The sequence below is a fragment of the Gekko japonicus genome, unplaced genomic scaffold (assembly GCF_001447785.1).
Source record: "Gekko japonicus isolate JY-2015 unplaced genomic scaffold, Gekko_japonicus_V1.1 scaffold81, whole genome shotgun sequence".
Taxonomy (NCBI): domain Eukaryota; kingdom Metazoa; phylum Chordata; class Lepidosauria; order Squamata; family Gekkonidae; genus Gekko; species Gekko japonicus.
The window spans coordinates 1,004,428-1,020,887 of record NW_015162476.1 but is presented as its reverse complement, the minus strand read 5'-3'; the positions used below and the strand labels follow the sequence as shown (position 1 = coordinate 1,020,887).

The 16,460-nt window shown below is 44.6% G+C and overlaps 1 protein-coding gene across 1 annotated transcript in view; it reads right to left on the bottom strand.

Moving 5' to 3' along the window:
• The window catches only part of SLC39A8 (solute carrier family 39 (zinc transporter), member 8), a 39,780-nt gene extending 30,129 nt beyond the window's left edge, over positions 1-9,651 (bottom strand). The window contains exons 1-2 of the mRNA XM_015405775.1: positions 9,324-9,651; positions 2,795-2,960 (exon numbers count right to left, since the gene is read on the bottom strand). Coding sequence (XP_015261261.1) covers positions 2,795-2,960; positions 9,324-9,584 — 427 coding nt within the window. The 5' untranslated portion in view covers positions 9,585-9,651. The remainder of the gene's footprint in view (positions 1-2,794; positions 2,961-9,323) is intronic.
• Between the last annotated feature and the right edge of the window lie 6,809 nt (positions 9,652-16,460).

Below are 16,460 nucleotides of genomic sequence, written 5' to 3'. Positions count from 1 at the left end.
GCTGGCAGTGGGCTGCAGCCCAGGAAATTGGGGGAAAACCCACCCCATCAGGTAACATGCTCCCCCCCAAAAAAGATCATCCATTAGGGTCACAAGCTGGTTCAGTTCAAAAATCAGGTCAGGAACTGGATTTATATGAATCTAAATAATTTAGCTCAGTCAAGGGCATCAACCCCTTATTATCTTTGGCAACAGAAACCCTGTGTCCAGGTTTTTGTGGAATGTTAAAATGAAAAGGCACGTATTCTACCTTGGAGGGAGAGACAACCTTTGAACAGCTTCTGTTATTCTCAAGAAGCACGTTCCCTCCGTTATCTTGCCATTGGACACTGCTATGGAGTTACCATGATAGGAAGAAACTAGGAGGAAAGGTCAGATCGCAGATAGTTGCATTTCTGCCTCAGCTAATGGAAAAACAAAACACTTCCCACCACACCTTTCGAGGGCCACAGCAGCTGCATGTCTAACACTTAAATTTTAAAAGTCAGAACTGTCCAGCAGGGAGTGGGCAAGCAAAAGAATCATAAAAGAGCACACACAGATACAGTCTTATTGCTTACTTTTCATATTGTGACAAATCATTCTTACGGGGAAATTCACTGGCCTGGCCAGATATCAGGGGGCTATTTTACAGCTATTATTTTTCCTGTCGTTATTACTGTTGAGCTCCTTTTATACTGGGCACTGATAGCTAATCGTGTAAGCCCCATGCAGATGCGAGTAAACTGTATTCAGAGCCATTCCACCCCTTCCATGTATAGTTACGAATTAAAATAGGCATCCATATTAGTAATTCTGAATATGGAACCAGAGGATAAATTCTGGATTAATTAATACAGAATAAAAGATAGTGGCTTAATGCATGTCACGAAAGTTACAGGAATCTATCATAAAGGAAACCTCATTGCGTTGGTTCTTTATTTCTATGAATGGGAGTATTTACACTTCAGAGCGCACACAGGCTTTTTGTAGATATTTCCCACCTGAGCAGTTTTAATTTTGTAACTAATTCATCTAGCCTTTTTTTCTGCTTGGAACAGGCACCTCGTACAGATCTCTCTGGAGTAACAGTGCCATCCTAAACAGAGTTAAACTCTACAATGGCCCCTGCCACACGGGCAGGAAACTGCAGAGGAGAAGTGTGGCTGTTTGCCCCGGGGCAAACTAACATGCAGTAAAGCGATCCTACAAGTGACTCTACTACTTAAGTTCTCCGGAGTCGCGACCCAGAGAGCTCACACGTGGTTTGGCTGGTCCTACCTGTGTGCCTTGGAGTTCACAAGCTGCTGCTTTCGGCTGCCCAGCGTTCCAAGGAGGGGAGTTCTTCCTCAGCTGGACCTCAGATGAGTATAGCCGTGCCCCATTGTGTCTTCCCCATTTTGATGCTTTTGTTATTTTCTATGCTGTAATTGTTCTAATGTACTATTGTAACTAAGGAGCTTGTATGAGTTTGTGTGATTCCGATTTTGTATGCCTGATGAAAAACCTTTAGTAAAGACAACATTTATTTAAGGACTAGCGTGTTGTCTCACTTCCTGGGAAATAGCCGAGCGTCTCATTCGCCATCCGACCTCTGTATAGACTGGTATAGAACTTACGCACAGCCACAAACACCCAATTTTCCTTGGTAGATAACTTGGATTGGGTCTCCAGGAATTTCCTGGAGAAGTTGGCATAACAATACAGAATAAAAGATAGTGACTTAATGCATGTCACGAAAGTTACAGGAATCTATCATAAAGGAAACCTCATTGCGTTGGTTCTTTATTTCTATGAATGGGAGTATTGACCTTTCAGAGCACACACAGGCTTTTTGTAGATATTTCCCACCTGAGCAGTTTTAATTTTGTAACGAATTCATCTAAAGCCTTTTTTTCTGCTTGGAACAGGCACCTCGTACAGATCTCTTTGGAGTAACAGTGCCATCCTAAACTCTACAAAGTCCATCAAAGTCAGTGGGCTTAGACCTCTTGTTTAGGATGGCACTGTTATAGGGTTGTCAACTCTGGGACAGGAACTTCCTGTTGATGGGTGGGGGAGAGCCTAGGGAGAGCTTGGTTTGGGGATATAATGCCAGAGAGTCCACCTCCAAAGCAGCCACTTTCTCCAGGGGGACTGATCTTTGTAGTCTGGAGATCAGCTGTAGTTCCAGGACCTCTCCAGGCACCACACAGAGGTTAGCAATCCTATGACAAGTAGACCAAACATTTCAGGATTGTGCCTCGTTTGGTATGATTCTCATGTAGCCAGCAGTGGGTCATGCAGTGATTTGTTGATGACCTGCCAGTTCCAATCACTGAGTGGTTGGTGGATCAAGAAATTAGGGACTGGGAGAAAAACTGCCTGGGAAATGGGCCTCCATAATGACACTATATGAATGCCCCTGTGCCTCTATGGTCTTTACCATAGAGATTATGGGAAATTCCTAGCACATCACCAGAGATTAAGGGAAATCCCTAGCACACCCTTATCATATCCTCCCCAAATACTACTTTCCCCAGGCACCGTCCTCAGAATCATTCAGCATTTGTTAAGGAAGCCCTAAACAAGTGCCATTTCCAGAGTGATCTAGTGGGCACTGTTCTCCACATGCCTACACAGTCCTGTAGCAGCAACACTTTTGCCATTGCTAATGTCTGATAATGTTCTTCAGTAAGGGCACTGGGCTCCCTTTCCTCATACAGTGGCCATCATACCAGCCCCCACTACACGCAGCAACTTCTATTCACAGATTTAGCATATTTGAAAGAGTAAGCATTAATCTGATGGATATACTAGTAATACTGAGTATTACCTTCCGTAGGTCTTGGCTTGGAATTGCCTTTGGACAGGGCCCTTTCACATGGGTGAAAAATCAGCTGTTGTAAGACGGCTGGACATATTGTGGAGAAGCTGGAATCCGTGATCTTGCTGCTGTTTGACATTCCATGGACAGAAAGGATGTCTTCAGCAGACATGCACTGAAAAGGAATGAGAAACTTGTATTGGCTTGAGAAAGACAAAGTGAGAAATGGAGATGTTTAGGTACGGTGTGAGTTACTTTGCTGATAGATGGAGCCTTTCATTTCCCTGCAATGCAGATGTTTGCACAAATGGAACAGCACCTCCACACACAAAACTGCTTTGGCACATGTATTCATAGGTGAGGGCAATCAGAAGCCTCACAGATGTTAAACGGCATTCTAAAAAAAATTTTTTTTGCATAAGCTCAAGTATTTTATCTGATCTGGCAAGGAGGCGATAGGGCTGCAGTTTGACTCCTGAAACATTTTAAGTCAATAGGCCTTTCATTTTGTTGGACTCCCATTTGTATTTCTTCATCAGTGCTGTTTATAGGAAGTCAAATGGAGTGTTTAATGTTCCTGCTGGTTCTTACTGTGAAGCTTTGTGTAAACAAATTGAGACTCTTCCTGTAAAACCTGACTGTCATGCATGAATCATGAAATTCCTAAATGGATTAAGCAAACTTGTAAGCATTAAACCTGTAATGAATGGGGGGGATAGAGATGCCAACACTGAGTTGGGAAATTCCTGGAGATTTTGAGGCAGAGCATGGGAAAGATAGAGTTTGAAGTGGGAAGAGAGCTCAGCAGGGGTATGATGGCGTAGAATACACCCTTCAAAGCAACTGTATTCTCCAGAGGAGCTGATCCCCCGCGGTCTGGAGATCAGCTACAATTCCAGGGGAACTCCTTCCCCCACCTGGAGGTTGGCAAGCCTGGGGGTAGAACATTTCTCCCTGCTCAACTAGCTTTCTGTTTACATAGTAGTTGTTTTTTAACCAAAGAGACATTCAGACCTGGAATCGCTACCATCTGCCTACCTCCTCCTTACTCTTTTAATGTTTAAATGTTTTAACGCTCGATGTTCACTGCCCTGGGGACCCTATTTGGGCAGAAAGATGGTCTATAAATGTTTTAAATAAATAAATAAGTCCCCCCAAAAGGTACTACTTTCCAAAACCATGCACAAGCCTGCTTAGGGTTGCCAGCCTCCAGGTGGGGCCTGGGGATCTCCCCCTTTTACCACTGATCCCCAGCCGACAGAGATCAGCTCCCCTGGAGAAAATGGCTGCTTTGAAGGGTGGACTCCATGGCATTGTACTATGCTGAGGCCCCTCCCCTCCCCAAGCCCTGCCCTCTCCTGGCTCCACCCCCAAAGTCTCCAGGTATTTTCCAACCCAGACTTGGCAACCCTAAGCCTGCTGGCCTTCCACTCCTACCTATGTTATTCATTTGTGGCCTAAAAGTCTAAAACCCGGATTCTTTTAAGTTTCCTTAGCAGGTCACCTGTCTGTGTGAATATTTATAACATAATCCCTATAATATCTTTTATTTGGACCAACCAAATGATACATAATATGTATAAGCCCAATTTGAATTCAGTATGGCTTAATTCTATGTAAGTATGCATGCATAAAATTAGGCTGCACTTGTATTTTCTTTTCCCCAAAATGTGGAGTTTGTTAAAGACCATAAAGTTGTAGTATTATCTAGATACTATTTTGCCTTTTTTTTTCAAATCCCCACTTGACTCATTCCTTGTCTTCCTTCACTGCCATCGTTCCTATAACCAGCTGTGAGAAAGTCTCTTACAGCATCGTCCCAAGCAGAGTCACAAACAACTTTCTAAATTCAGAGAAGTCAACTGGCTTAGAACACTGTAACTCTGCGTAGAACAGCACTGCTACTGTTTCATAGTTCAAGATTGTAAATAGCCACTGGCCTCATCACTGGTAGGGAAAATAATAACCTTTTTCCAAAAACAATTTATTAGGATATATTAAGAGGTCAAACATACATCATACTACTAATTGTTATACATCCTTTTCCCCTATTTCCCCACCCCTTTTGACTTCCCACAGTGCTCCAACCTCCAGCCCACCTCTTAAATTCTCTTCTTTTCCCCCTTACTCACTAGTCACATTCTACAGGTAACATATTTTTCAACTATTATTCTCATACATTTATACTTCTTCTAATATCATTCTTTTTTCAATAGTTATCAAAGCAAATTAAGTTGTTCTTTACATCCCAATATTTCTCTAAATATTCTTTAAAATCTATTCAGTCTGCGAAGAATTCGGAAAATAATAACCTTTGAGTCCCATCCCCCTCCATACTTACTGTATTACTAATATAGGTACATGCTTGGGAGGAAAGTTAATGACAATTTCTAACCTACTATTTGTAATTATTTGTGTTAAAGTTCAAGGTCAAAAATATTTTTAAAATTCAGTCATGGTGTATCAGGGATGGCTCCAATTAGACCACATGGCCAATGAAACCATAATTAAATACTAATGGACATACAATTACCCAAGCCGTTTTTCCTGTTCTATTGGCGCCCGAAACTTCATATTAAAGAGTTTTTGCAATCACAGTACAATAAGAATATACCCACACTGAGCACATTCTTTAGGATACGCATTCATTCGCTTTCTAGCCCATGCCATTGGAAAAGGCTCAGTACAGGTGACAATTTATGAAAATAAAAACACTTCTGAATTACCCAGTACAGGCCAAGGCTTAAAACCTCACCCTCTCTTCCTTCTAGTTTAACTTAATCTAGGCCAAACAAAATCTTACAATGCTTTTAATGGTGTACAGACATTGCCATGTCTCCAGGTAATGGAGCCTTATAACAGTGAGGAAAAGTAATGAAAATACTATGGGTTGGATCCAGCCAGTTTTTCCACTGATGAAAAGGGGGGGGGGGGGTTTGACCACCAAAAAGGCTGTGCTAGAGATCGTGAGTCTTGCATGGACAAAAAGAGTGGAAGTGTAATAAAGAGGGAAACTGGTTGAGTGAGCAAAACAGATCCACCCTATGTGTCCTTGATGTTGAAAGTAGCACATTCACTTTAGGATAAAAATAGTTATGGTGTGTGAGACGGACTGCGCTTTAAAAGCAGGTTTCATAGTGCAGATTTCCGGGAGATAAAGTGTTAACTTTTCCCTGGAAGTGAGGACTGCTCCTCTTCTCTGATTGGCCAGTGCCAGTGGAGAAAACTATATGATCAGCTAAGTGCTGAGGGGAGTGGTCAGTTGTCAGTCTGGAACCATTCTGAAGGCAGTCAGTTGGTTTCTGACAGAGTTTTGGAGTCTGTGAGTCTGACATGATAAGTCAGACAGGTTCACCTGCAGAGTGAAAGTAAAAGACTCCTTGCCTTAACGGTAGTATTCCTAGCCTCAGGAAGAATTCGCTATAAGAATTCAAACTCCAAGGGTCAACATAAGCTGAAGTCCACTTTATTCAGACACCAGAACGGGGAGAGAGATTTGGGAAGAGTGATTGGGGTAGTGTGTGGAAACTCCCTTTCAAGCCCAAAAGGAACAGGGTTAATTCCTCTGAGGAGAAGAAGGTTAATCGCTGCCCAGTGTCTCTGAGGGTTTAGTTCTGAGGAGGATCCTAGTCTGTTATAAGGGAAAACGGTTTTAAACAACTCAGGATATAGAAATAAACTGTAATTTAGCCAACGAGTGAGTTAGGGCCACAAAGTCAGTGACCAACTCCAGGAAACCTGAACTACCATAGGAAACTCTCTGAAGAAACATTGTTGCTATAACTAAAATACTAAGTAAAACACATCATACAACTAAGAATACCTGTAATTAAGCTTTAATAATTAAATTAATTAAATGTAATTAAGCGGTGGCTCAAGTGGTTAAGACGCTGAACTGCAGGCTCTGGAAGGTCGGTAGTTCAGCAGTTCAAGACTCGAGTGTGCCGCATGACGGAGTGAGCTCCCGTCTCTAGTTCCAGCTCCTGCCAACCTAGCAGTTCAAAAGCAAGAAATTGCAAGTAGATAAATAGGTACCACTACAGTGGGAAGGTAACAGCGTTCCGTGCGCCTTGGTGTTTAGTCATGCTGGCCACATGACCACGGAAATGTCTTCGGACAGCGCTGGCTCTTCGGCTTTGAAACGGAGATGAGCACTGCAACCCTAGAGTCGGATTCGACTGGCTTTCGAGCAAGGGAACCTTTACCTATATTTTTTAACATCATTTTGCCTGCTCAAAGAAGTGAATTCTGTATTATCAACCACTTTTACCTCAGCAAACCCAATCCCTGACTATACCGATTCAATCCCTGCCTGTTGAATAAACTTGTTCTTTTGTTTTACTGTTAAACTGTCTCCAGTGCCATTTCAAAGGGGAAATAAAAAGAGGGCTCCTGCTTTTCCACAGCACATTCCTTGGGCTGGGTTAAAAGCAGAATATATTCTGTGCGACAGAAATTATTTCAAAAACCTCTGTTATTTACACACAACCAAGGGCTGCTCAGTCACAGCAGGGAACCAAAGAATTTTGAAGGGAAAATTTGTGCCAGTGTGGGGAGAGTGATAGGGGTCCATCATAGTATGTTTGTGATGTTTTGTGTGGATTGCACCCAGGACTTTATGGGGGTCACAGGTGCAACACCCATTCCATGATGGGTGAACATTTCACCGATCGCATCCACAACCCACAGCCCCACACTTCTGCTCTGTAGCTAAGGCCATATAAGGTCATTCAGAACCATCTGGGCCTACACTGCCTGCCTAACTCACACAATGTTGGGCAGTCTCATCCATATTAAAACCATGATCAAAAATCAAGGCAGACGCCCTGGAAAAACACCCACTAGACTTGATTTAGTCTGTGATCTTGTTGACGTGAATCAACGAAACTGGCTAATGTTCTGTTCCTTTACTAATCTCTCCTTGCAAAATAGCTCCTTCACTGGCCATGATGAAGAAATGTGTAAAAAAAGGTCAAGACACCAAAGAATTGCTCTGTGTGGTTCTTATTTCCTCTCCATATGTTGTCATTCCTGAACTGTCTTGGTTTCCGTTCACAATATGTAGGCTGTAAAAGCAGCAGGGCACAGCAGCAAACCTCAACCTCATGTCCTCCACCAGCATGCCAGGAAACCCCAGTATCAATGCAAATGCCTACACACCCCTGGGGGGGGGAGGATCAGACTGCATGAGGGAGGCCTGCTAAGATAGGCATTTATATGCCTACATCCCCATTCCTAAAACAGGTTGTACACACAATGGGGATTAAGCAAACAGGTTCGAAGACTGTTTTCCAGTGGGACAAACAGTGTGATTCAAATGGGATTTAACATCTTCCACTGCCCCCAGCTTATCACTCCTTGTCAACTCCTGTCTACTCTGGCAAATGTAACTCTCAGAGCCTCTGGTTAGGATCCTGTTCTGTAGAGTATCTGACACATTTAAGAGTATTAGAGATTAGTTTAACAGGGGTTAGTCCCACCACCTGGCTGGCTCAACACCCAGTTTGCATCCTTGCCTGGCTTATTAACACATTCAGATGATCAGTGAGATGGAGGATTCCACAACCGTTAACTGCTTCAAGGATTCCCTGTGACTTTGATGTCTCTAGCTTGCATAGGATCCATTGTATACACTCCTGAACCTGCACCTGTCAACATGGGTGTATTTTCACATGCTAAATAATGCAGTTTCAATCCGCTTCAGCAACCGTTTGCAAGTGGATTTTGCCATTTCACACACTGTACAGTAACATCCAGTTGCAGTGCACTGAAAGTGAATTGAAAGTGTGTTATTTGGTGTGTGTGTGAGAGAAAGTGCCCTCAAAGAGCTTTTTTGTTTCCAGATGCGCCACTCAAATACCAAACAAGCATTTTAAACTGGGTTGGGTTTCGTTTTGTTTTAATTTTGCTGTCAAGTGGCAGCCAACTCATGGCGACCCCAGACGGTTTTCAAAGCAAGAGGCGATCAGAAGCGGTTTGCCACGGGACCCTCTGAGACTGCCTGGACACCCTAGACTTCCTCGGTGGCTCCCCATCCAAGACCTAACCAGGGCCGCTCTTGTCTAGTTTCCGAGATCTGACGAGATCGGGGCTAGCCTGGACCGTCTAGGTCAGGGCAAACTAACAGGTCGTTGTTGTGGTTCAGTCGCACAGTCGAGTCCGACTCTTCGCGACCCCATGGACCAGATCCCGCCAGGCCTTCCTGTCTTCCGCCGTCCTCTGAAGTTGGCTCAACGTACGTTCCATTTAAACATCTCTGCCCGCTACCGCCTAACCCGCATTCACACAAGCAGACAAACAGGTGGAAAGCGACTCAAAGGCTGAAAAATTTCAAAGGCATGAAACTCAAAGGTATGAGAAATCCCCAGAGGCTGGGATTCTGATTCTGGGGGAGTGAAATCTCTACCAAAGCCACGCTCGGGGCACTCAATCGCTCTCACTCAGTGTCTCCGTTCGCCTTCCGTAAACCGGGCAGGGGAAACACCACCAAGGGCTCTGCAACGCCACAGTGGGAGGGAAGGGGAGAAAGCGGCGGTACCTGGTTGAAGTGCAGCTCCGGCTCTCGGGGCAGCGAGTCCTCCACCCGGTGCGCCGCTCCCAACTGCTGCAGCATTCGGTTAACCTGGCCGGGGGAGAGAGTCCGATTGTCTCCGAACACGGTCAGGACATCCTGAGCGAAGCGCTGCTCGGTCGCTCTTGCAGATGGTGGCGCCCGGCCACTCGCTTCTGCTCGTAGCGAGTCGAGGGAAACCAATGCGAGCGCGGCGGCCAGCAACGTCCGGGCGACGACGGGAGACATGGTCACGCTGCTCTCTGCCCGTCTCTGGTCTCGCAGGCTCGAAGCGGCCAGGCGAGCTGCAGGTTAGAGGCGGAGACGGCACTTAGAGGGTTAAGCGGCTGCCAGGAGCGCGCAGGCGCTCTCCTCTCCCTCCTAGGCGAGGTGAGCCGGGACGGCGCTTCGGTCGCTCTGCCTGTCGGGCCCTGCAGCGCGGCGCGTTTTTCTATCTTCGCCCCCTCCCGCCCTCGGTGGAAGGATTAGGATGGGCTTTCTCGATCCTTTTGCAGAGGCCGGCCAGGAAGGGTTGAGAAGGAGTTTCTCCACTTCCGACACGCGTCTTGCGCCACTGATTAGCTTGAGCAGGTTCAGGGGCAGGCTGTGAGCGGGGGAGGCTGTGGGGCCACAAGCCGCTGCTCCAGGGCCACTCGGGTGGGACCAACAACAGTAGGCGTCAGCTCGCCGTTGCTGCTTGGGTCTGGCGGCTGCTCCCAGGGACTATTGCCCACTTGGGATCTTCCAGTGGGAGCTAAATGGCCAGGCCACCCTTGACCAGGTTCCAGTTTGTGACATCTGTACTTGAAGGATTGCCAGAAACAAGGGCTGGAAAGGACTTTGCTCTCTCCTGGGTGGCTGCTGCCATAGCGTTGCCAGCCTCCAGGTGAGGCCTGAAGACCTCCCAGAATTAGAACTGAACTCTGGAGGACAGAGATCAGTTTCCCTGGAGAAAATGGCTGTTTTGGAAGGTGGACATCACATCCCTCCTGGGCGCCCTCCCCTCCATGCATTATCCAGGCTCTGCCCCAAATCTCCAGGAATCTCTCAACCAGGAGTTGAGCCAACAGTCTCACTCTTGCCAAGGCAGTTGTCTATAAACTTTTGTAAACTAGGGCTTAGCCTTCATGGTGCCATTAGATTCGTTTGCTGGGTTTGCTACCCGAGACTAGGATGCTGACCCCTTTTGACAATTATTACCAATTCTTACAGTTACTTATTTTATTTACTTCATTTATATCTTGCCTTTCTCCCCAACGGGGACCCAAAGCAACCTATATTGTTCTCCTTTCCTCTATTTGATCCTCACAACAACCCAGTGAGATAGGTTTGGCTGAGATTGACTGGCCCGAGGTCTCCCAGCAAACTTCTGTGACAGGGTGGGGATTCTAACCTGGGTTTCCCAGATCCTTGTCTGACATTCTGTCCACGATTACACAGGCTCACTGTTATTGCTGTAATCCTTTCTAAGTCTTGATTGGGCCCTCAGTAAAACTCTGCACAGCCATTTTGCTATCCTCTTGTGACTTTTTTAACTGCTTGGGAGCCACACTTTAATTTCACAGAATTGCATGTGACTTGTTAATGTAGTTAGACCATCCATGGCTAAAGGGCATCCATTCTGGAGTTACACGGCTATGGTTTTGCTGCATGAGAACAGCGGAAAATCCACACTGGACAAGAAAGACTAATCTCTAGTTGAGCTTTGTGTTTCCCAAAGAGACCTGCTAGGTAACTCTAGGAGGTTTGCAAGGAAGATATGAATAGTCCTTTGGCTGTTTATGCCCCCCCCCCCTCACATCGTATGCAGAGGAACACTTACCCATCATAGAACTGTTCCCCATGAATTTGTATAAAACCATCTAAACCAATGGCCATTTGTGGTAGTGAAGTCCATAAATTAGTCATAAAATATGAAGAGTTTTGTTGTGTCCTGAATCTACTTCCAGTCAATTTCACTGGGTGATTCTGAGTAGAGAAATAAAAATTCTCTTTGTTGAACACCATGTATCATACCTTCCCTCCAAAAAAACCATTTTTTTCTAAACTAAAAATGCCTGTATACTTTAGCTTTCTCCAAAATATGTTTACTTGCTGTTTTCTGGACATTTCCCACCTATATTATATCATTTTTGAGATGGAGGACCTGGGTTTTGGCCACTGTGTGACACAGAGTATTGGATTGGATGGGCCATTGGCCTGATCCAACATGGCTTCTCTTATGTTCTTCTTGTGTTCTTATGGGGGGGGGGGATACCAGAACTATGTACAATATCCCAGAGGTTTTTACAGGACCAACTGCTTTATTCTCAACCTGTGTGTGTATGTAAAAGTGCTGTCAGGTCACAGCTGATTTATGGTAAGTCTGGCAACCCCATAATTTACAGAAGAGCACACAGAAAATTACAAAGTGAAATTGAAGAGAAACTCCTCTTTTGAAAGAGAAATCAGTGCCTATATCTGAAAAAAATGAGTTGGGGGGAAATTGCACTCCCTGTAGCAACACTATCTCAGTCCCATTACTGGAGCTAGATTCTTGTCATGCTTCCATCCTTTCACATGCAAATAAAGCATACACATTTTGGGAACCACTAGAGAAATTGTACTGCTAATCACTGCCCTCATTGGAGGATTGACTGGGTAAAAGCAAGAAACTTGGAAAGGAAAAAGAGGCCAGTAACAAAGACACTGGAAGGGTTAAGGCGGGAGAGGGGCTCAGCTTGTGGTCTGCAATTTCAGATGGTAAACAAGCATTTGCTAGGCTTTGGCTCTGGCTCAGAAATGTCAACATGTGAGCAGGCAAATATGACTGAATCTTCCGGGAAAATAGCAGGGTCATTGCATATCTGACTGGAGCTGGCTTTATCAGCTTTCTCTCCAAATAATGCTCTCTTGGCATTGGTAGGAGGCTTTAAAAAAAAAGTTGAGTTGCTTGTTCCAGTTTTGTCTTGTGTGTGCACAGCCCACATATCAAGGTGTTCCTATCTGCATGACAGGAATTCAGAACTGTTCCTACAGAAGACAGTCCAATGGAAAGAATATGGGGAAACTTGCAGGAACAGTCCCTTTTGTGCTTCCAGGCGTCCCCTCCCAGTATTCTTTTTTGCACTCCTGTTTTCGCATTGAAACCCCAGGCTAAGAATTTGGGAGGCTCCCCTGTGGCCTTGGAGCCCTACCTTACTAGAGAGCAGGTAGCAGGCTTGGTCCAAAGCAAAAAGACCAGCCAGTTTTGTTCTTGCTCGGCATTAACAAAAGTTATTCCCATGACTTTTGGTTTTGGATGCTTCACTAGGATAGCTTCCTTTTTTTGTTCTTGGCAGGATTCCTGAACCATCTTCTCAACAGGCAGAAATCAATAGGTGGCTTGGTAGTAAAAAAAAACAACAACACTGAATTTCTGTTAAAGGCATGGCATTAAAAAAAAGGGCAATGTGGCATTCTAGCATTTATTTTTTAGCAAACTGCTCCAATATTTTTGGGAAATCCTACGCTACTCCCACCTCTCAAATTGTTTGACCATTTCACAAGTGGTAGTGACAAACAGGAGGCTGCTCAGCACAGGATATTCTTCACAGGAAGGGACTTTTGAGAATAGTCAGACACACACACACACACACCCCTCATGTTACTTCAGATAGATTCTCTCTTTCACAAAAGCAGTTGGCTATCTACCGCACCAGGTCTTACAATATGCCCTGCCGCTAGCTCTCTCTGGGGGAAGCCTGCCCTGCTCACCTCTTTTTGTCACAGATTATTCCAGCAGTCCTTTCAGGGAGTTCAGACGTCTTCCATAGATAAGGCCGGGCAGAGGAAAGCACGTTGGAATTCAGCCACACTGTACTGCCCGATAGACCCGTCCTGTTCATGACTTCTGAAGTCAAAGATCGGTCACAGTGTGCCCCTCCCAGCAGTGACTTTAGCCTTCCTCCTTTCCTTTTCCAAAACACAGCCAAAGTAAGTTCAGTAAGCGAATAATTCCTACTGCTTACTCAGCCACTCCAGCTCTTGATACCACATAGTAAGCAGTGTGTGCCTGTGCCTTTAAATCCATGTTGGGAAGTGACTGATTTGCTCCCTTCGAAGCTAAGATACTGAAGCTTTTCATCTAGACTGTGTCTCATGCTCTGAGAATTTGCCTTCCTGAGCCCATGCATCCAACCAGACACAGGGCTGGATCCTAGTTCTCCCCCCCCCTCATGAAAAAGGGAGGAGGGGGTCCCTTTTGACCAACAACAAGGGTGGTCATGGGGCCTTCATGGAATGGGGCTGAAACAAGTTGGGGGCCTGGGCAAAATTGACTGGAAAGCCAGGCTGAATCCAACACATAGCCTGCTATTTAAATATTTTTATTAAGCCTTGAAAGGCCAAGAAGTGGAATGGTACAGAGAGTGGTTTGCAGAAGAATTGCTCTGTTGATGCGCTGAGCTGTTGAAGGCTCTGTGGAGATCAACTGTCAGCTAAGCTGACTCTCAGAATGCCCTACTCCCTTGTTTAAATGCTCAGCTCATCCTTCAATCATCAGCCCTTTCTAGTAAGTCATTATTCTGAGGGAAAGTACTTGAAACGAAATAAGAGTGTACTTGTTCACAGATTCCGTCAAGTGTAGGTGTGTTCAAGAAAGTGGGTGAAAAGTCCATTCCAAACATATCATCTTCATGTCCATGATGCAAAGCCAGGCATGTGAGCCTTTACTTCATCAGCAAAATCAGATGCAAATGGGGCATCGGTGTTTTGCAGAGCTATTCAATCATTTAGGTAGTCCTGAGTCCTCAGCTGGTTCTTTCTTCTACTGTCTCCTCTTTAATCAGCAACAAACATTGATCATTAAACAAACAAGTCATTTGCTGCTGTAGAAGTGCAGTCTGTATTTGCATAACAGTCAAAAGTTCAATTCCTGGGCAATTCCAGTGGGAATTATTTTTTTTACATTCCAATCCTCTACAGAATGAAAATCCTTCTCTATTTTGGTGTCTAGCCAAAGTTTTGCCTTGAAGTCTGGTGCGTACCTGCTCCAATGGCTACCCAAAGTTTTAAAGCTGGGAGTTACTTGTAAAAGAACCTCAGAGAGCCGGAAGTTAACAGCAAACAAGGCCAAAGAGGTTGTGTAGGTTTAGCTGCATGTAATGCACGTGCCATTTATATGATCATTCCACATTTTGTTCCTTTGATAATTAAATAGGGAAACCAGTCTTTCCCCTCTGAGAATCATTTATATTCTGCAACTCTGCAAATAGGGAAACCAGTCTTTCCCCTCTGAGGACTACAGTGAGTGTAAATTATGTTTCTTAGAGCCAATGAGAATCATTTATATTCTGCAACTCTGGTTCACTGTGCTGTTCCCAGCATCTGAATTCTACGGAAGACCAATGTTGAATTTTACAAACACAAAGCCCACGTTCAGTAGAACTTTCTTGGGATTTCACACATCACTGGTCTTCAACCTCTCCAAGCCTGAAGCTCACTGAAAACAGAGCTGCAAGCACGTAACAGGAAGTCACATGACAAGCGAAGACAAAGTTATGATCTTACCATTGTCAAGGCCAGGACCATGGGCAGCAGACAAAAAGAACAGGCATCATAAGCCAAACACCAAAAGGTATACCACAGTGAGGAACAAGCTAAGGGTCAGACCTTGGAGATCCTTGGAGGAATTCTGTCCACCACTGATTGACCATGCCTTGGTGCCATGCTTATCAGCATGTGTGCAAGGAAAGACAAGAAGAACTCCCCATAGGTGGTGAAAAATGGCAGCTGTACAGGAAACTCACAGTGCTTCAGGGGGGACTCTGCAACCAACCTGATGATCCTCCTGAACCATGTCTCGAAGGCCACTGTTCTACAGGGATTGTGAAGCAGTTCACAGCTGGAATTCACCAGGAAGATGGGTTGTGACCAAGTTTCAAGACTTTTAGAACTAATATGGCACATTTTTCCAGCTAGGCTTTAAACCTAGTTTTCTCCACTGTTGTATAAAAGATATAAAATAGATCCAGTGCGACAAATTGACTAGTGATGTGTTAGATTTCTGCTCTCTGCTCAGGGAGAAAGGAATTTTGCTACATGAACATAAACCAGCCCATTTCTCAGGTTACAGAATTGTTGGTAATCCCTCCATATAATGTTTTGATTCCTTCGGCAAAGGAGGACAGGAATATGCTAAATAAATGCCTTTTATGAACCCACCCTTTATTGTCTGACTAGCAGCTGCTCTCCAGGTTCTTCTGCAGATAAAGATGTTTCTTGGCACCTGTCTTCCTATTATTTTTGATTGGAGATGGTTGAGATAGAAGTGGGAATCTTCTATATGCAAAGTATTTGTGCTGCAACTGAGTTAGGAGCTTGTCTTTTAACTTGCTTAACCTCTGCAGCTTTAATTGCCAAGTGAATACTAAGTTGTATCACCCTTCATAGTGTGTATTGTTCCTGTTGTTAGCCATTCAGTCGTGTCTAACTCTTGGCGATTCTATGGACCAGTTCCCTCCACGTTTTCCAATCTTGTACTGTTTCTTTGATCCGTTCCATGCTCAGGCTGGTGTCGACTTTTATGGTGTCTAGCCACCATGTTCTTTGGCGGCCCAGTTTCCTTTTGCCACTAACCAATCCAAGCATAATTGCTTTTTCTAGTGAGTTCTTCCGCATGACGTGGCCAAACTAAGTCAGTTGTAGTTTTATTATTTTTTCTTCCAATGACATGTCTGGTTTTATGCACTCCAATACTTGCTTGTTTGTCACCTTTGCTGTCCAAGGAATGTGCCGGAGTGTTCTTATACAGCAGGTTTAAAGACTGAAGTTAAAAGACAGAACTTGACCATGGTCATCTCTTGATCTCATGACTGAAGCAAGTACCAGAGATTTTTGCATGCTCAGCTTGGGACTCTAGTCATTATGCTGTTATTCAAACACTACAAGAGACGCATGTTAGCTAAACTGGAGACTAGTTTGAAAAAAGAGTGACACCATGGGCTTTAAGTATGATTATCAAGCCACTATACAGCTCTAGGTTTTAAAGAGATTAACAGTCTGACCCCATCATCCACTTTAGCTACTGCAGCAGCATGCAAACAGATGCTTACATGGGCCACAACAATTACAGATGTGCAGATATGATGCAAGTAAGGTCTGCCC